Source organism: Tribolium castaneum, chromosome 10 (genome assembly GCF_031307605.1).
Source record: "Tribolium castaneum strain GA2 chromosome 10, icTriCast1.1, whole genome shotgun sequence".
NCBI lineage: Eukaryota > Metazoa > Arthropoda > Insecta > Coleoptera > Tenebrionidae > Tribolium > Tribolium castaneum.
This window is the reverse complement of record NC_087403.1, coordinates 2,566,284-2,583,302: the sequence shown is the minus strand read 5'-3', so window position 1 is coordinate 2,583,302 and position 17,019 is coordinate 2,566,284. Positions and strand designations below refer to the sequence as shown.

Genomic DNA, 17,019 nt, shown 5'->3' with positions numbered 1-17,019 from the left:
ATTTAGTTTTCCCTGACAATAAAAACAATAAGCCGGTAACGGAGCTTTCATAACTTCCTCAAAGTTTAAAATTCAATAAAATCCTCATTTAATAAAGTTACTCTATTGGTGTTTTAATTAAAATTCAATCAAAATTGCGCATGTTACAATTACATTATAGCTGTATATCATCCGATAAAAAATCGCTCGCATCACCATTCGCTAACAACCAAAATTACAGAACTTTTCAAATAAGGTTCTCCGATGATTTTACTGATTTAAAAATAGTTTAATTAGTTTCGAATTATTTCAAAACTTTGACTTATTAACACAGGAAAGTAAAGAGTTTCGACAAACTTTTCCATTTGACGACCAATTTTTACACTCGCTTATAATTGCAAAATGATGCGTTTCAATCTTCTTTTGTTGTTTGTTTAAGTCTGAATTAATTATTGCCCTATTTGTTATTCCACGTACATTTGTAAACATTAATTGAATATAGGGGTGGCGGCCACTTTTTTCCTAGTGGGAAATTTCACAACAAAAACACAAACAATTACAACACGTTCTACAGTTTAGCGGATACCGAAATTTACAAAAAATAAAATTTACATTTGTATGGGGAAAATTAGACCAATTTCATCCTGTTTCAAAAAAAGTAGCGGAATTATGGAGCACACTAACAATTGGTCGGTTAAAAAATTGCGTCAGAACTTTCACAAAAAGTTATACTCCATATTCCGCTTCCGATTATTTGCTGAAAAATCTAATTAGTTCGGTAATGTAATCCCGGTTAATTCTTTTAACTTCCTGATTATTGCAATTATTGAATTTAAATTCTGCGTTTTGTGAAATTTGAATCTTAAATTTACTTTTAATACTGCAATTGCGACTCGAACGAAAACTGCAAATGTGGCGGTTACTTCTGATACTGCAAAAATATCGGCACATGTGAAATGAATAAAATTATTAATAATGATATATGAAATCATTAATTTTCAAACAGCACCGCTGCAGATTTTAATTACTATTTAGATTACTCACATTGAAATTGCAATTTAAATCAGCAAATAATGCAAAAATTATGGCTGCAAATTAATTCAATTAATACAAGCTATTTATTAAATTTATCTTACAAGTAGCGGAACATTTGGATTCGTGTTATTGTCATAGGTAGACAGCGATTTTTGCAAACTGAAAAACTACCGAAAACCAAGCAACAAAGGAAATGAGGAAAATACATACAACCATTAAATTGTTTATACGTAAATCGAATTACAATTACATGTTTAAACAAACAAGTCAAAATTAATACCATTTAGCCTGCGGCACTTGGTTTTATTTTATTTAAAATGTTCATTATACTAACTTTTAACTACGCTTAACAAATGTATAAAATATAATCTGCTATAGCCGAATTCAAAATTAGAAAGAAGAAATTCCACATGAATATGAACCGTGTGTTCGCCGGCAAGTTGGAATATTCGTTGAACGTGAGAAGTCTTCGAAACAAATAGTCAAGTACTTGTTAAAATCTGCGGACTTTCGCAAAGTTGTTTATATTACCGAAACTTGGTTCACCGAAAGTGAATTAAATTTAATAACACTTAGTCCATATACTTGAACCTGCTATTTACACAGAGCCAGTTTATTGATCTTGTGACAGTTTTAATTAAATTTATTTAGTTTTTGCTCTTGACTAATTTAAAAGCTCTAAATTTGTTAGTATCTTCTATGAGTATTCATTGACAATATAACAAAATGTTGGCGTTGCGAAATGCTGGACTGTTGCCAGGCTTTTATTCCGGCAAAAAGATCTCATCCAAGAAAAACTATGTCTTTTTTAACTTTTCTCTTTAACAATTTATATAATAAAGCAAAACTGTTGTGGTTCAAGAAAACGATTAAACAAACAAGACTGATTTTTATCAGGATTATACACATTTTTCTAATCGCGTTCTGACAGCTAAATCAGGACGTACGAAACGAAAGTTGAATAACTCGTAAACTCACCACGTCATATCATTTCAAGTGGATTACTGGCAAAGATCAATATCTAATATATTGTAAGTAAAAGGCTTATTTGGAAAATAACAAAATTACGGGTTTCCAAATCGTTTGATGACAATTTATATTTATACTATTCTGATGTAAGAAACGTAAAATATGATTAATTATGAAAAAAAGTAACCTGATATTGCAGGCATCGGAAGCGTCTATCGAAATAGCTGAAAAACTATTTTACCAGAGTTTGAAGCATTAAATATTTAAACTAAAAAATTTAAATTACTGGAATCGCTAATGGCTTTGGCTGAGATATGCACTACGTATTGATTATATCCCAACAATGTGTTTCAAATAACGAACTTTTTAAAAATTAAAACAGAATTTCACAAAAGTGCAGTTAAATATTTTATTGTTAGCAGAAAAAGTTTACGATTTAAACAATATTTGGTTTTCTGTGCTGCTTGTTTGAGCGAATCAAAAAATGTGTATGTTGTTATTTTGTTTACATTCTATAATATAACAAATGCGTTAAAACCATTATTACAAATTTTATTTCAATTGATGCGAAAAATGGTGGATGCGCCGGGCTAGTGGCAGTATCCAGTATCTTTATTTCCACTGAATGACTGAAACTTGGATTGATATTGTGTTATTTCAGTATTTTTTGCGAACCTTGCCTAAATTATTACTGGAGAAAATATCTGTATAAGCATCAAAATTTACGTTACTCAAAATATGAAGTTTATATGATCCATAAAATCAGCAAGTTTAGCTGCAGCAAGTACCTCTCAGTGAGAGCTCCAAACTGAAATTGGATGAGCCTTATGATTTCGAAGTGTCTTCCAAATTGCACTTTATGGGTATTTAATCCTTTCATTTCAATATTTATTGGGAGTACTAATTAAGTGGAGTATTTTTGTTTGCGAAAGTTGTGTTCGAGTTAACGATTGGGTGGCGTTGAGATTGGCTGAATCGGGCAATGAGAAAAGCAAATCTTGTAAATTTAATCGGTGGAATTGACGTCTACCGGTAATAAAATAACGCGTCAAAGAAAAAATGAGAAGTCTAGGAAGCATATCGACATCCGGCGTGAAAATCCCGATGAAAGGAAACTCCGTAAAATAGCAGCTGATGAACTTCTCTACTTTAAAGCGTTAATTTGATAGACGTGAGTTTATTAAAACACTGCACGAGCGTACGTCTGCGAAGGTAAAAAGTAATACACAGCAAATGGGCGCCCTAACGGCCCAGCCTTTTCCGTTGTTGACTAAACGGGGTCCCAATCCTGATGGCACGGTCGAGTGGGAACGTGAACACGTTATGACGTTGACGTGGAATAATCGATTCAGGCGAAACCCTATGCAGATTATGCCGACCGCATTATAATTAATCAACGGCAACGATAACTCCGTGTGTAATACATTAACACCGGTCCGCAGGACCACTGCTGCACTATTTTCCGTTAATTATTAATACCCCAAATATAGCGGATGCCGGCAATTAGCTCCATCTCCACTAAATTGCACCCACTCATAAATAATTCATAAAAAGTGGAAATCGCTCCCATTGATTCGCTGACACCGGACAACGAAAAGATCCCAAAATGTCCGCCCAAAACAGTCTCATTATAAAATTAGACCCTACTTACTAATGGACACATCCTGATCTCGCCAAGTAGCGTTTTACTGCGATCGCTTATCACCAGGATTTGGGAAGTAACCCGACAATCACGAACTTCCACGCTCGGCCACTGTCATTAAATGATTATTGTTTCCTTCTCCAACCGCACCTTTGGCAATTTTTGCCTCCAGCCGACGTATTACCCCACAATTTGTTTAATATTTTTCTTTTATGTTGCTGCGGTAAAAATACAGTCTATTGCAGCGGTTGAAAAATAAACCGTTGTTGATTTTGACGAACAAATTAAACTTGTCACAAGTGTTTGTGTTTACTTTTGGTTTGGGTTTGTTTCAATAATTTAAATGTTGCGAATGATGAAAGGTAGATGCGGTATTTTTCAACGACACGAAACTCGACACCAGAGCAGACTCTTAAAAGAACATTCGGGTTTTAAATAACGAAAATAATACCGAAACTGCACACTAGTGACGTTCTATTTTGTTTGCAGTGGAGTACTGGATATTTACAAGTGGTCCGTACAATTCACTGTAATAACAGCTCGGGACTTTTTCAAATATTAAATGAAACAAACATTGTTTTTCAACAGTTATGCCAAATTTAATGTTGAAATTGATCAATATTACATCCCACTTAGGTTTAAACTATAAATAGCCACCGAAACATTTGGGTGTAATTCGTTCATGTCTAGTAATAAAGTGAAGCGGGACGTTTACGGGATTTTTTGTATGAATTGTTGCTAATAACAGGGTGGAATTGGTGTTTAAAGGAACGTAAGGATACAGTTAGTAGTTATTGTTACGATTGCTATTATCGTTTTCATTACTGTTATTATTATGATAATGTCATAAACAGAAAAATTTAATTTTAACTTCTGATTTTGGGAATCCGGCATTAATAATTTGCGCTTACGCCGCCTCTCTTTTTATTGGTGGAATTTCGTAATTATGTCTTTTACGAGATCTAAATTTGCGCAAAGCTTTTCTAATTTAATTTTCCCTCTATGACAAACTATTACACTGTACATTAATTTTCGTTCCAGTTGACATTTAATCAATCTAGAACACACGAGTTTTTACGATCTGCATAGGGTAATTTTTTTCGTAAAGGTACACAAATTATATGAAATTTTGTTGAAAACAGGTGCTCCAACATGTTCTTTTTCATCAACAGAGTTATAAGTACCCTCGAATGCAGCCGCTGTTTGGAAAACCATTAGGCTAAAATATGAACAACAACGTATCAAAACAAAGTTCAACAGGGTTGTCTCCCTAATCAGCTTATCCAGAACTATTAACAAATCACGTTGGAACGCACGCACACGCATTACGGCAAAAGACCAGTCAAGTTTTGTCAAGTTGCCGGAAAAAGCGAATAAATTTCGTCGTGACTTATTGTTATTCTTGAAAAGGACGTCAACACAAATAAAACGAAACAGCGGCAATAAAAAAGACGCTGTCCATTTCGTAAATGCGCCCTGATCGGGGCCACAGTGGCAAGTCCGTGCTTAACGTAATCCGGAATTGAACGGTAATTGTATGCAATTCCATAGATAAGGGACAATAAGTCTGTTGATTCAGTTTCGGGGAATTGGTTGATCATCCAAAAGGGAAATTGTTGATTCGTCGGCAATGACGTGTGCGTATGGCAGGGGAATACCTAAACACATGTCGAGACGACAACCGTCTTATTTGGCTGATTGCCGTGGAACAGTTCAAGAAATTGCCGGGGGAGCAGCAATGTCGTAACTCCCCCACCTTTATCGGAAGCGTGTAATCTGAGAACATTTCTCCAAACCGCAACGGTACGGTTTTGCAACAAGTATGGTGTTCCAGATAGAATTAAATCGCGCTACCTATTTGTGAATGTCGTTCCTTTAGACGTTTCATTTGCGCTTATGGCCGCTTTTGTCTAGATTAAATGACATTTCTATAATAAAAAATGGACCCCATCGGAAACAAGTGCCGAAGTAATTGTTTCTTTCCGATGCAGCCTCGCCTTAATAACCCCAACAACTGCCGCTCGACGCCTCGCGCCCACTTGCCACTCGATCAACCTAAAGAGATTACAAACACTTAGATAATTATTATTGCCTTACTGCGTTTTTCCCTTTCGCACACTCATTATCCCTTTAACGGCGCGTTTATTAAAAATACGTGTTTTATCTACCGAAAAATTCTGCACTTCTTCAAACTCGGCGTGTTGTCATTACATTTCTGCTTTGTTTATCTTTCTAGATTTGCTTATTTGCTCAAACAATACGCCGCTGTTTCCACTCTTTTTAATATCATTTTGTTGGTTCTAGGAGGCCGAAAGCGCTATCAACGCCATGAACGGCCAGTGGCTGGGCAGCCGAAGCATTCGCACCAATTGGGCGACAAGGAAGCCGCCCGCACCCAAATCTGAAGGTAGGGACCGCCAAACTCCACGCTAATTTCCACCGCCTCTTTGAATTACCAGCAACTAATCAATGATTCGAACACATAAACTTTTATCTTTTATTTACACCAGCTTTGCGAGGCTGCTAGTTTTATGCCCGACTCCGAGATTTCAGGAACAATTAACAACTTTACTACCACTAGACTTGGTTATTAATGTTACGGATCCACATGAACAACCGTCAATTGTAAAGACGTAAACTGCATCCACTACAACTTTTTGCAATTATTAATTACTTTCATGTTCGTAAAAACAAAACTATTCATATTTTAATGACCGTATTCAATTAAACATCAAAAACCCAACATTAATTTTGCATTTGCTTTTGTAAACACACCATGCAATTTTATGCATTTTTTTACTGCTTCAAATATATTTATTTCGCATAATTCAATATTATACATCAAAAATGTACGCTTTCATCGATAATTTTTTAATTATATCTAATAAAATGCCACCCCCCATGTTGAATTAAAACGAGAATTTATTTATTTTCACTTTGTTATTTTCGAAGCATTCGAATGAAAAAACACGTTAATAAAATATATGGAACGCATTTATTTCGAATTTGATTTTTCTATAAAATTTATTTTAATGAACGAATATTCTGAATTTACTGTAAATGACGTGTTACTGAGCTGATTTATTTCGCTGAGAACAGTGATATCTGTAGTACAATATTTTATTTCAAAAAGAAATCAACTGTAACAAGTTTTCTTTGATGTAAACCGTATCTCGCTACTAAAAGGAAGAGTCGTGTAGCGCCATCTGAATGCTAGATCTTGAACGTATAGTCACATGAAACCTGTTTAGCGTTATTTCTCGCAAATATTCTATGAAAATTCTCCGAATTCCACCTTATTTCAAACTGTAGGAATATCATGCAATGGCTGTGTTTGGGAATACGATGATTTAATTCTTGCTAAGTCTGTGTAAATCAAAACGTCGAATATGTCAGGGTTGGCATTTGCATAAAATGAAAAAATGCTCGAAAATTTCGTATGTATAATTTTCCGGTTTCTTATCCGGAATGAAAATGACCAACATTTGTATTTAACATTTATTTTAAAACAAAAAGGTGACTCACTAGTCACGCATACAAAAATAACCATTGATTTTCCTAAGCACACCTGTCCAACTCCACACCCGCTATAATTAATGTATGAAATACAAACACTGCAATATTTTTTATTATAATTTTGCACATTGCGAAGAAGACAAATATTACAGGAAATATCGTTGTAATATTTTAATGAATAAATCTGAATACGAAATTCTATGACAGCTAGAAATTTATTGCCGACTATCCCAGGTGCGTTCGTGTTTTTACATTTCTAATACAAAAATGAATCGACTAAATCCAACTTTAAGCGAAGTTAATAAGTTTTAAGCATTGCTGCAGTGATATACGGCATGTTTGTTAACTCCAGCTTTTGGACAAAAAGGCGTTTTTCCACTTGTTCTATGTTAATGCGAAGAGTCAGTACAGGAATTAAGCTGACGAGTTATGACAGGTGTATTGTTTTACAGAACTGAAGTGGGTATTAAAATTTGATGAGAGTGTCAAATTGATGTAGAACGTGGCAATTGAGAGAAGGCTGTAAGACGTGGGACGTCCAAAGTTAAGGTTATTTCTCTTGTGGAATAGAATTTTGAATTTTGTTAGAAGCTAATAAAAATAAATAGGAAGTGCGGAATCTGCAGCGCGGTAAAAGCTTGGAAGCACCTTCCGTCATTTCGGCGTGGCAATAAAAGGCGATGGAAGATCAGCAAGAGTGCATCGGATATTTGTGTTTCAAATTGTCAAATTGAATGCGCATTCGGATATATAGCCGAGCTTATGTATGTTAGAGATGTTCCATTTCCATATTTTAACAAGGACACCGTCGTCCATATTTTCTTTGTTTGGGTTTGATGGCTCCTGAAATTACAGCTTGCGCGTTTGGTAAAATAAACAAAAACTAATTCGGTATGATACCGTATGCGCAACTCCAGAAGTAAGGAGCGTATTTGGAGCCTCAATTATAGCGGAAGGGCTTTTGTTTTACTCGACGTGTTGGGTGTTATTTTGTCGCGTAACAATATTTATTTAGAATGTAATAATACTTGGAGCGAGAAAGGGGACTTATTTGTATTCAAATGGTAAAAAACATTAAAGTTTGTTGTTTTCTTCGAATGTATTTTTGCAAATCCGGGATAAACAGTGCACAAAGTAAAATAAAACGCTAAGTTTGATTTTAAAATAAAACCGTCCGAGCTATTTTACTTATAAACCTATACACCATACATCAAATCAGAAGTTTCTTTATTCTCCCGAGCGCATATGTGAATATATAATGGAAGGAGCGGTCGCGCTTTCGCCCCCCGCAGGTATATAACTCCTGACAGTCCCAGAATCGCTCCTTGATTGGGTCACCGGCCAAACTTCCAACTGCCGCACTACCTCTCCGTGGGGACGCCAAATTCCGCATCTTGACCGTGTCCTCCCGCCCTTTCCGCAACCGCGCTTATCAGGCGCATAATCTTCAAGCCAACAAGTTGTCACTTTACTGTCAAACTGAGTTAATGGCATCCGCCATCCGGTCTCGGGTCTTCCCAATAGCCCCTTGTCCCACAGGTGACACCAGATTAAGAAGACGCCGGACCGGACCTTCCACCGCTCAAAGACAACCCCTTTTCTCTGACCGGTTCAAATCATTCCACAACTTTTTCCATCTAACTTCCCGCTCACCTTCTTTTCCTCACCTTCCTATTTATTTAAATCGGAACCGAATTCCAGCCGCTACCTAATCACTACCACGTCGATTCGAAATATTACGTTAACCCGACTTTATTCCTTTCGCTGCGTCTCGATACTCCCACGCGGATCTGCACACACCCTGCCTCATAATCCACACATGAATCGCTTCACCCTTCACATTCTCCTTTTTCTCTTCCCTTTCTCGGCACAAACTCTTACCTATTACAGATCTCCCATATGGCCCGAGAAATTAACAATAAGGCACAACAACAATATGCACTGGAAGAAACTATCGTTTTTTGGTACAACTTTTTTGGTGGCCCCCAAATTATTATTAAATATTACGTATTTATTTCATACATTTCATTCAGTACAGTTCCAAAAGTCATTGCTATTTCGCCGAACACCATCTAAATTGCTATAAAAAATTAATAATCGGGAAATTTAGAATTGACATTTCTTCTGAAGATCGACTCAAAACAACAGTGAAACCCAACAAAATTCCCACCTTCTGGGAAGAACGTGTCGTCAGTTAATGCTTTTAATAGGCTTTGCTAAGTTTTCCACTTAGACTGCTCTTACAAATCACAGACTGTCCTTCGCAAATTTGCGAAAATGATAGGCTCGTTTCTGTAGAACAACGGGAAATGTATGTCCGGCAGCGTCGAGCAAGCGAATATAGCCTGCATATTTAACGAAGAGCCAACATATGTCGTAAGAAAAGGAATTCACTGCTTCCTAAACCGGACGTGTTTTTGTAATAAATCAACATCACAATATTTTGTGCTCCGAGTATATACAAATTTTTATTTGCAATTGTAAGAACGGGGCAAAATTTATATCGGTGGAAATAATGCATTTTTAAGCGCGGCCTCGCCCAAAAAACTCATGAAAAACAAAAATTTGATTTGAATAAGAGATTGGCCCCCTAATTAAACATGTATTTGTATGACCCTCGGTACGTAGCATGCATATTCCAAGAACTCCTATAAAAAGTTATTTTTGCACATGGCAAACATGCAACACGGGGGCCGCAATCGGCCATTATGAGAATCTCTTCACTTCTTCCAATTCTGAGTCACAATACGATACACTAAATTATGCACAATTGGTATTCTAGCGAAGTTGGAGTACAAAACGAGCTGTCAAGTAAATCTTATTTATAGTCACGATACTGTACCTATAACGCGCTCCAGATTTGATTACCGGCGCTAAATGGCCGTTCGTGCCGATGCCGATCGCGAATGCGTATACGTGAAGCAACTACCAGCCAACTAACGTCTACCGAACCCCAAATTTCGCCTTTTTACCCTGACGCCCACCCAATCTTTCCCATTGGGTAAGGTCGTCGAACTAAATTCCGAATTCATAGTTTCAACACACTGTTGATCCTCACGGACGCCTATTCTGATTTGAATAATTTAACGCGTCATCGGCGGCTTTTTCGCGCTGCAGCTATGATTGCCCTGTATCGACTGCTAATCGATTGCTCCGGTGACAATACCACGACAATTAGTTAATGAAACAATCGATTATTCGGAAAACGGCAAGACATTATCCTTGAACTGCGCCCAGGGCCGGATCACCACTAGGCCTCAGCCTAGCCGTTGACGCAATAAAATATGATGAAAACTAAACAAAGTTCCAGAGGGACAACAACAAAAAGTAAAAAATAAACGAATTTGAATTATTTTCTTTGTGACTAGAGCGTGTTTGGGAGCCAGGCCGGCCCTGCCTGCATCGATTAGCAGATTGCACTATCTGCAGCGTCTTTCTAAAGTTTCGAAAGCGAATTTTTGTCACGTGTGTGAGCGACTGAGCGCCATGGTGTATTGAAATCAGGAGAGACGGAAAAGTGAGTAGCCGTGGAAATGGAGGCGGTGTCAGTGGTCGCCGGTCCGCAGTGGGCACCCGCAGCATGTGCGTGTTTGGTCCTTCGTCGCTGTCACGAGAAACCAACACGCGACTAAATGTTCATTTGGAATCGTAATCGCACTGCAAAACAGTCGTTAAAGAGAGATGTACTCAGGTCGATCTTATTTATTTGAGACTGTCCTGGCGGAGTTTTAATGGCCCGTCGTAACTTACAGATATCGTTTTATAAGGTCATTTGACGCAATAGGTACTGCCTCTCCGCTCCTGCTGTAAATATATAAAGTTGGATAAAGCCGAGCGTGATTTAGAATTGGTACTTTAATGCGACCCCTATCGCTCGTTTCGATTAACGCACCTCTTTATGGGCCGTCTGGAGCGCTTCCTATGAGCATACCAAACATACAGCCCGATCCCTGATGCTTCACTTACTCGATACAAAAATTACAATTACCTCATCTCCTTTATTCGAATTAAATCTCCCGTTGTTCATTTCAGATGCTTACGCAACGGCAAACCAGTAAGTGGTTTTGGATTTCGATCACAAAATTTCGTATACTTATTTACTGCCATAGAATACAAATGAATGTACAATTTAGCTTAATCTTAGATTTTTCTAATATTTTCTATAATCAAATATTCAGCTAACTTTTCAATTTCCTTAAACCTCTGACTTGTTGACTGGTTCGGAACTTATGCGACCGTGAAATATGATTAAATTGGGACTGCAATAAAGACTGTCTGAAACTGTAGAACCAATTAAAAACTTATAATTGTAAACACTTACTTACCTATAAAGAGGGTAAAACCATAAAAGAGTGATAAAAAAACAACCGTGTTTTATGCACCTATAATACATTGTCTAACATTTTATGTTTATCACTTAATGTCCAGAGGACCGAGTTTCGCGTTAAATCAATTAAAAATTGAAAATGCTTTTTTATTTTGCGATCAATTGACGGCTTTTATGGTTTTTGTAATTCGCTGAAGCGTATAAAAATTGAAAAGTTAGCTAGACCATTCAATACTCATATATTTTACATATTTTTTACATTTTAGACTATTAATAGGTAGCCGATTGATTATTTTTACAATTACATCCAAAAGCCTTAACAACCTATTTAATGGTCGTAACCTACATACACAGGGTGTTTATGTGTTGCTCTAACTTTGTATTGCTGATACTGCAGTAACTAAACACCCCTTATGTTACAAGTAATGTAGATGCATGGTATTTTTTATACTCTTACAAATATTTTAAGGAAGCGATTTGGCGCAATTAACGAGTTTAAATCGCAGTTTTTCCAGTCCATATTAAAGAGGAATATTTTTAAATTGGCATGGGAAGTGTTCTTCTAAATTTTCTTTTTGTCAATATTTGAGAGGCACGAGTTCCGTTTGCTGTTTTGTTGACTCACTTATGTATTGAAACATGCCGTGTCCTTTAAATAACACGATTTATTGAGGATTTTCTAAACCGTAATTCTAAAGGTGATTCGTTTTCCAGCAAATTCAAAACCGATGTCGTTTGATGAGATTTACAACCAAAGCAGTGCCACCAATTGCACGGTGTATTGCGGTGGCATTACAAACGGCTTGTGTGAAGATTTATTGCAGAAGACGTTTCTTCCGTACGGGATAATCCAAGAAATCCGCGTGTTTAAAGAAAAAGGTTACGCGTTCATTCGGTGAGTGTAATCAAATTCCAAAGTTGTTTTCGTCCGATGCGCAAATTCCGGACTAGACTATTAACTGGCAAAATTATTACAGTTTTTCGACCAAAGAATCAGCCACGCACGCAATTGTTGGAGTTCACAACTCCGAAATCGGCGGTCAGACGGTCAAATGTTCATGGGGGAAGGAATCAGGCGACCCGAACAATGCCCCTGCTGCCAGCCAAGCTCTGACCAGTACCCAGTACCCCTACGGTGCTTACGGACAACAGCTGGGCTACTGGTACCCCCAGAGCTTCCCCACAGCCGCTGCGGCGCAAATGCAAGGCCAGTTCCTGCAGGGGATGCAGGGCTACACGTACGGGCAGTTTGCGGGCTACCAGCAGTCCTACATGGGGTAGGCACTCCTGATAACACACAGGGCCCCAGAAGTGCGAAAATTCGACAAAATCTTTCTATTTTATTATTGTCTTTATTAAAGTTGACACTTATACTCTGCCTTCTCATTTTAATGGATATTTTAAAAAGTAAGAAACGGACAACAATCAAACGACAAAAAAATTGTTTGGGTAACTTCTAGGGTCCTTAGTTCGTGTCATAATTTGCGTTTTGTGTTATTGTTGTTGTTTTGTGATTGATAGGATGGGCATGCAAGTCCCGGCTACTTGGCAGGGGATTCCGGGTCAACCGCAGCTGCCCGCTCAGCAGATGGCGGCTCCCAGCGCCGCCCTACAACAGCCCGGTTTGGTGTTTCCCATTCAACAGTACCAAGTAAATATTTAGTGCATGGAGTTAAGTGACGTGCATGGCATGGAGCGAATAAATTGGTGCGCGAGTGTGATAGGACGCATGATAAGTAGGAATGGCTAAATGATGTTGCGCCATTGCCGACTCCGCAATATCGGTTTGTGTAAGGAGCAAAGGGAGTTGGAAATGGTGGACCGATGCTTTCGCTATTGTCTGCACATGAGATGTTGCACTTGGTTGAGAAAAGGTGTCGTTGGTTATTTTTTCGTTTATTAGATGCATTATTCACGTGCCACATGCCACTTGCCGCCTATAGTCCCTCAGATGTTGAGTGTGTTTGTCCTTAAGTATTTGATACTTGTGGTTTTCGGTTTAGCAGCGTGAGCGTGATCGCTGGGTCCGAGTCCGAGCATGAGGCTCGGTACCGACTTGATGTCGTAGAATGCTTGGTACTTAAATATCGTTTTTGGTACTTCCGAGAGACGTGTCGGCCGACAATTGCTGAATGCCGGCGGCCGCGTCGCCGTTTGGCGCGCTTTCTAAATGCCGTTTTCTTTCTTTCAGGCTCAATGAAACACACACAATTGCCACCAACTCGACATAGTGATATTTTAATACAATTTAAGATATCGTACCGTAGTTAATCGCGAATTTGCAATTGTTCGTGCCAAATTTCAACTTAGTCACACAGAATCGAACTTGGAGTCCAAATGTCCATCCATTTTGATTAGAGCTGAGGAGGACTAAGGCTGCAGAGTTAGTGACTGATGGCTTAGGTGGTATGGTTGTAATATGAATGGTGAGAGGATGTGGACCTGCGTCCTGCGACCCTGCACTGTCGGCTGCCGCCTAGGCTAGCGCCTAACTCACACCACACTCCACTCCACTCCCGTTCCGTTAGATTCACTGGTTTCTGGTTTTTGCATGAGTGCGTGTCCGTGGCCAAAGTCGGGCGGCAAGACCGTGTGTGTCCTGCTCCTGCTGATGTGACGTCTGTTTGGCAGTTGGCGGAGGAGGATTGGCTCACTCCCAGCCTCCTAGTCTGATGGTAACACGCACCGTCGAGGCTGTAAGCGGGTAGTACGTAAACGGAAACGGAAACGGAAGCGACCAACAACCGAATTGAAGAGTGAAGACGCGCTCTCACTCTCACTTGGGTTGGTCGCCCGCCTGTCAGCTGTCAGCCGTCAGCTCTTCAGTCCCTCAATCGGCTCTCCACTCCCGTCGCCGTCTGTTGCCCGCTTCCTTATCGAACAATCATTTACAGTACAGTTTCTATTTTAGTTAATATTTACTCTTGCAGTAGTGTTATCATACATGTTGAACATGTTTAGATTATAAGAGTTTATATTTGTAAAGAATTGCCGGGAGGCTTTTGTTTTCAGTTTGACCTGTACAAACACAAGTAGGTAAGTTAAGATAGCTAAAGATAGATAGATAACTAAATAGGTAGATATTAGATAGGTGAGTAGGTAGTTATTTAATCGAGAATGACACGGAGTGACGGCAGCTGCAATTGTACACAACGAGCGCGAGCACCACGGTGTAGAAGTAGTAGCGGTAGCTTAGAGGCAAGCTGACGACGTCAAAGCTGCCCAACATATACATACTGTATATTACTGTACATACAGAGAGTTATCGCAACCATGCAGACATGTGATGTCAGTAGGATTAGAAAGTACTAAGTCGGGCTCAGCACTCCGCGCTACGCGAGCTGACACTCGTCACCGTGCTTAAGTATTACGTATATACTATACCCAAACGTTAAAGAGCGCGAGCGCGATACCAATACACATAGCCTAACGTGATATCGCAAAATCCGACGTTTTATATAATATATAATGTGAATGAAGGAAAGTTTTGATACAAGATTTAACAAGTATAACGCAGATTAACGTAGAACATAGAACGACGAGTATTATTTAGCATTTATATATAATTATAAATAGCTATATGTTCGTTAATGACAGTATAAAACTTGCACGCTAAACTGTAGGAGCACCTCATATTTAACGGCTGTATTAGTGTCTAAGTGTAAAGGAACCACTCGCCCAGTGCCCAGCACTTGCCCATTGCCCCGCAACTCGTGTGGTTGTTAAACCCCGGCACTCGTGCAACTGTACGAAACTCGCACGTCCTTCCGGTTGACGACTCTTTGGTCTTAGAATCAGTCAATTAAGAAGCGTCTCAAACGCCACACTTTCCAAACCGAGAGAGTCGTCATCCATTCGAACCAAAAACCTGACCTAGGCGGCCAATGGAACACAACCATCCGACACATTTTGGTACTCCGAACTTCTTCAATGCTAACCGACCGGGCACGAACCATTCTCGAATTTTGCCAACAATATCATACTCTGTGATAGTCCCGAAAACGTCACTTGACAGCCGACGGGGATAATTGTGCGTCCTTCTGTGTCCTCTAGGTTTTGGTTTACTTTCAGCTAACGCGAACTACCCATCCCCATACTTTTACTACGCAATTACATATCAAACTCGACTTGATTTTGACATTGTTGTGTATTTTTTCATCTACGACATGCATGTTTACTCTGTTGTTCCCAACATTGACTACTCCTAGAATGTTACCTTGCTTGACCCGAGACTCACGTTAGCTGCCCAAGGACGTGCTTATTTCTTTAATTGTGAAATGTTACCAGATAACTGTCAATAATAAAATTAAGTTCAAATCGCACCGGGTAGTGTTATCTTTATAGATATTTATTTTTATTAAATAATTTGTTGATCTCTTTTGTTAATTTGTTTTGTAAAGATGTTATTAGGTATTTTGTTATACAAAAACAAACATCGATAATGTTACTTATTTTCCACAGATAACGCATCAAAATGGGCCAAATATTATTTTTAAAATGATTTTTAAGATGGCGTTATTAGAGGAAAACTAAATTAAAATTAATAATAAGGAAATAAATACTTAGGTTTGTGTATGTGATCTCAGTTTAATTAATAGTTTCATTTTGCACATATATATAAAGGGACAAAATCAAAAGATTTACCTTTAGTTATTTAGGAATCGGAGTACAAAGCCCAAGAGTGATTATTGTAAAGATTAGCTAGATCAAATGGTACTTTGTACTCTTGGTACCTACACTATTTATTTCTGTAAAGAGTTTTATATCACTGGCTGCTACGCATGAAATGTATGCGTGCTTCAACACGCCAAAATATTAATATACAAAACAAAACAAACCTAGATTATTATATAGTAGAAGATGGAATTGAAATAAAGACAGTTACAAGATGCTTTGTGGTCATTCATTTATCCCTATCACCTTACACAATAACCAAAACTGCCCAGAGCAACGCAAAAAGCCATCAAGTGTTCAGGTAAGTTGAAACTGTTTATTATTACGTTTAAAGCACAAGAAATAATAGTCGTAAATTCTCTTGTGAAAGAAATGGGTTAAAACAAAATCACGCTCCGTTTTTTATGTGACATTTGCCAAAATATTTCACCACAGCGAATGTGTTTCGTTATTTGGGTGGCTACATAATGAACTAGCAAAAGCTCTTCAAGAGGGTGTACACACTAGGGAATACCCGCTCTTTGCTCATTCCACTGTCATAATAATTACATACTTTTATACTTACACAGCGTTGCTATTATATCTTACTTGCATTAACACAACAGTACTTTGTAATTTGCATATTATGTCTCATTATAGGCTCGATGACGTCGGAGCGCCGCGGAACACTGTTCTAGATTCCAACCCACAAAAACATATTAAAAAATACAATGTCTAGGAAAATGGAAATTAATAATTTTATAACAACATTTTCCTAGCGAATAGTCCAAATTTGGCCTTTAGCGTTTTGCAGAAAGTTGCACAATGGGAGCTTGTGCGGATACGTAATTTCAGGTGATTAAAAAAAGAAAAAAACATTTAATGTAGTTTAGCATCG

General features: G+C 38.2%; 1 protein-coding gene across 4 annotated transcripts in view; it reads left to right on the top strand.

Moving 5' to 3' along the window:
* Nucleotides 1-16,359, top strand: part of LOC657616 (uncharacterized protein) — a 135,756-nt gene extending 119,397 nt beyond the window's left edge. For 2 of the 4 annotated variants that reach the window (XM_015981064.2, XM_015981075.2), the window contains 5 exons: nt 5,930-6,032; nt 12,183-12,363; nt 12,446-12,745; nt 12,990-13,119; nt 14,100-16,359. In XM_015981064.2, coding sequence (XP_015836550.1) covers nt 5,930-6,032; nt 12,183-12,363; nt 12,446-12,745; nt 12,990-13,119; nt 14,100-14,141 — 756 coding nt within the window. In that variant the 3' untranslated portion in view covers nt 14,142-16,359. Of the gene's footprint in view, nt 1-5,929; nt 6,033-12,182; nt 12,364-12,445; nt 12,746-12,989; nt 13,120-13,659 lie in introns of all 4 variants that reach the window. The other 2 variants (XR_001575056.2, XM_015981069.2) reach the window with 2 other exon arrangements.
* The last annotated feature ends 660 nt before the right edge of the window (nt 16,360-17,019 follow it).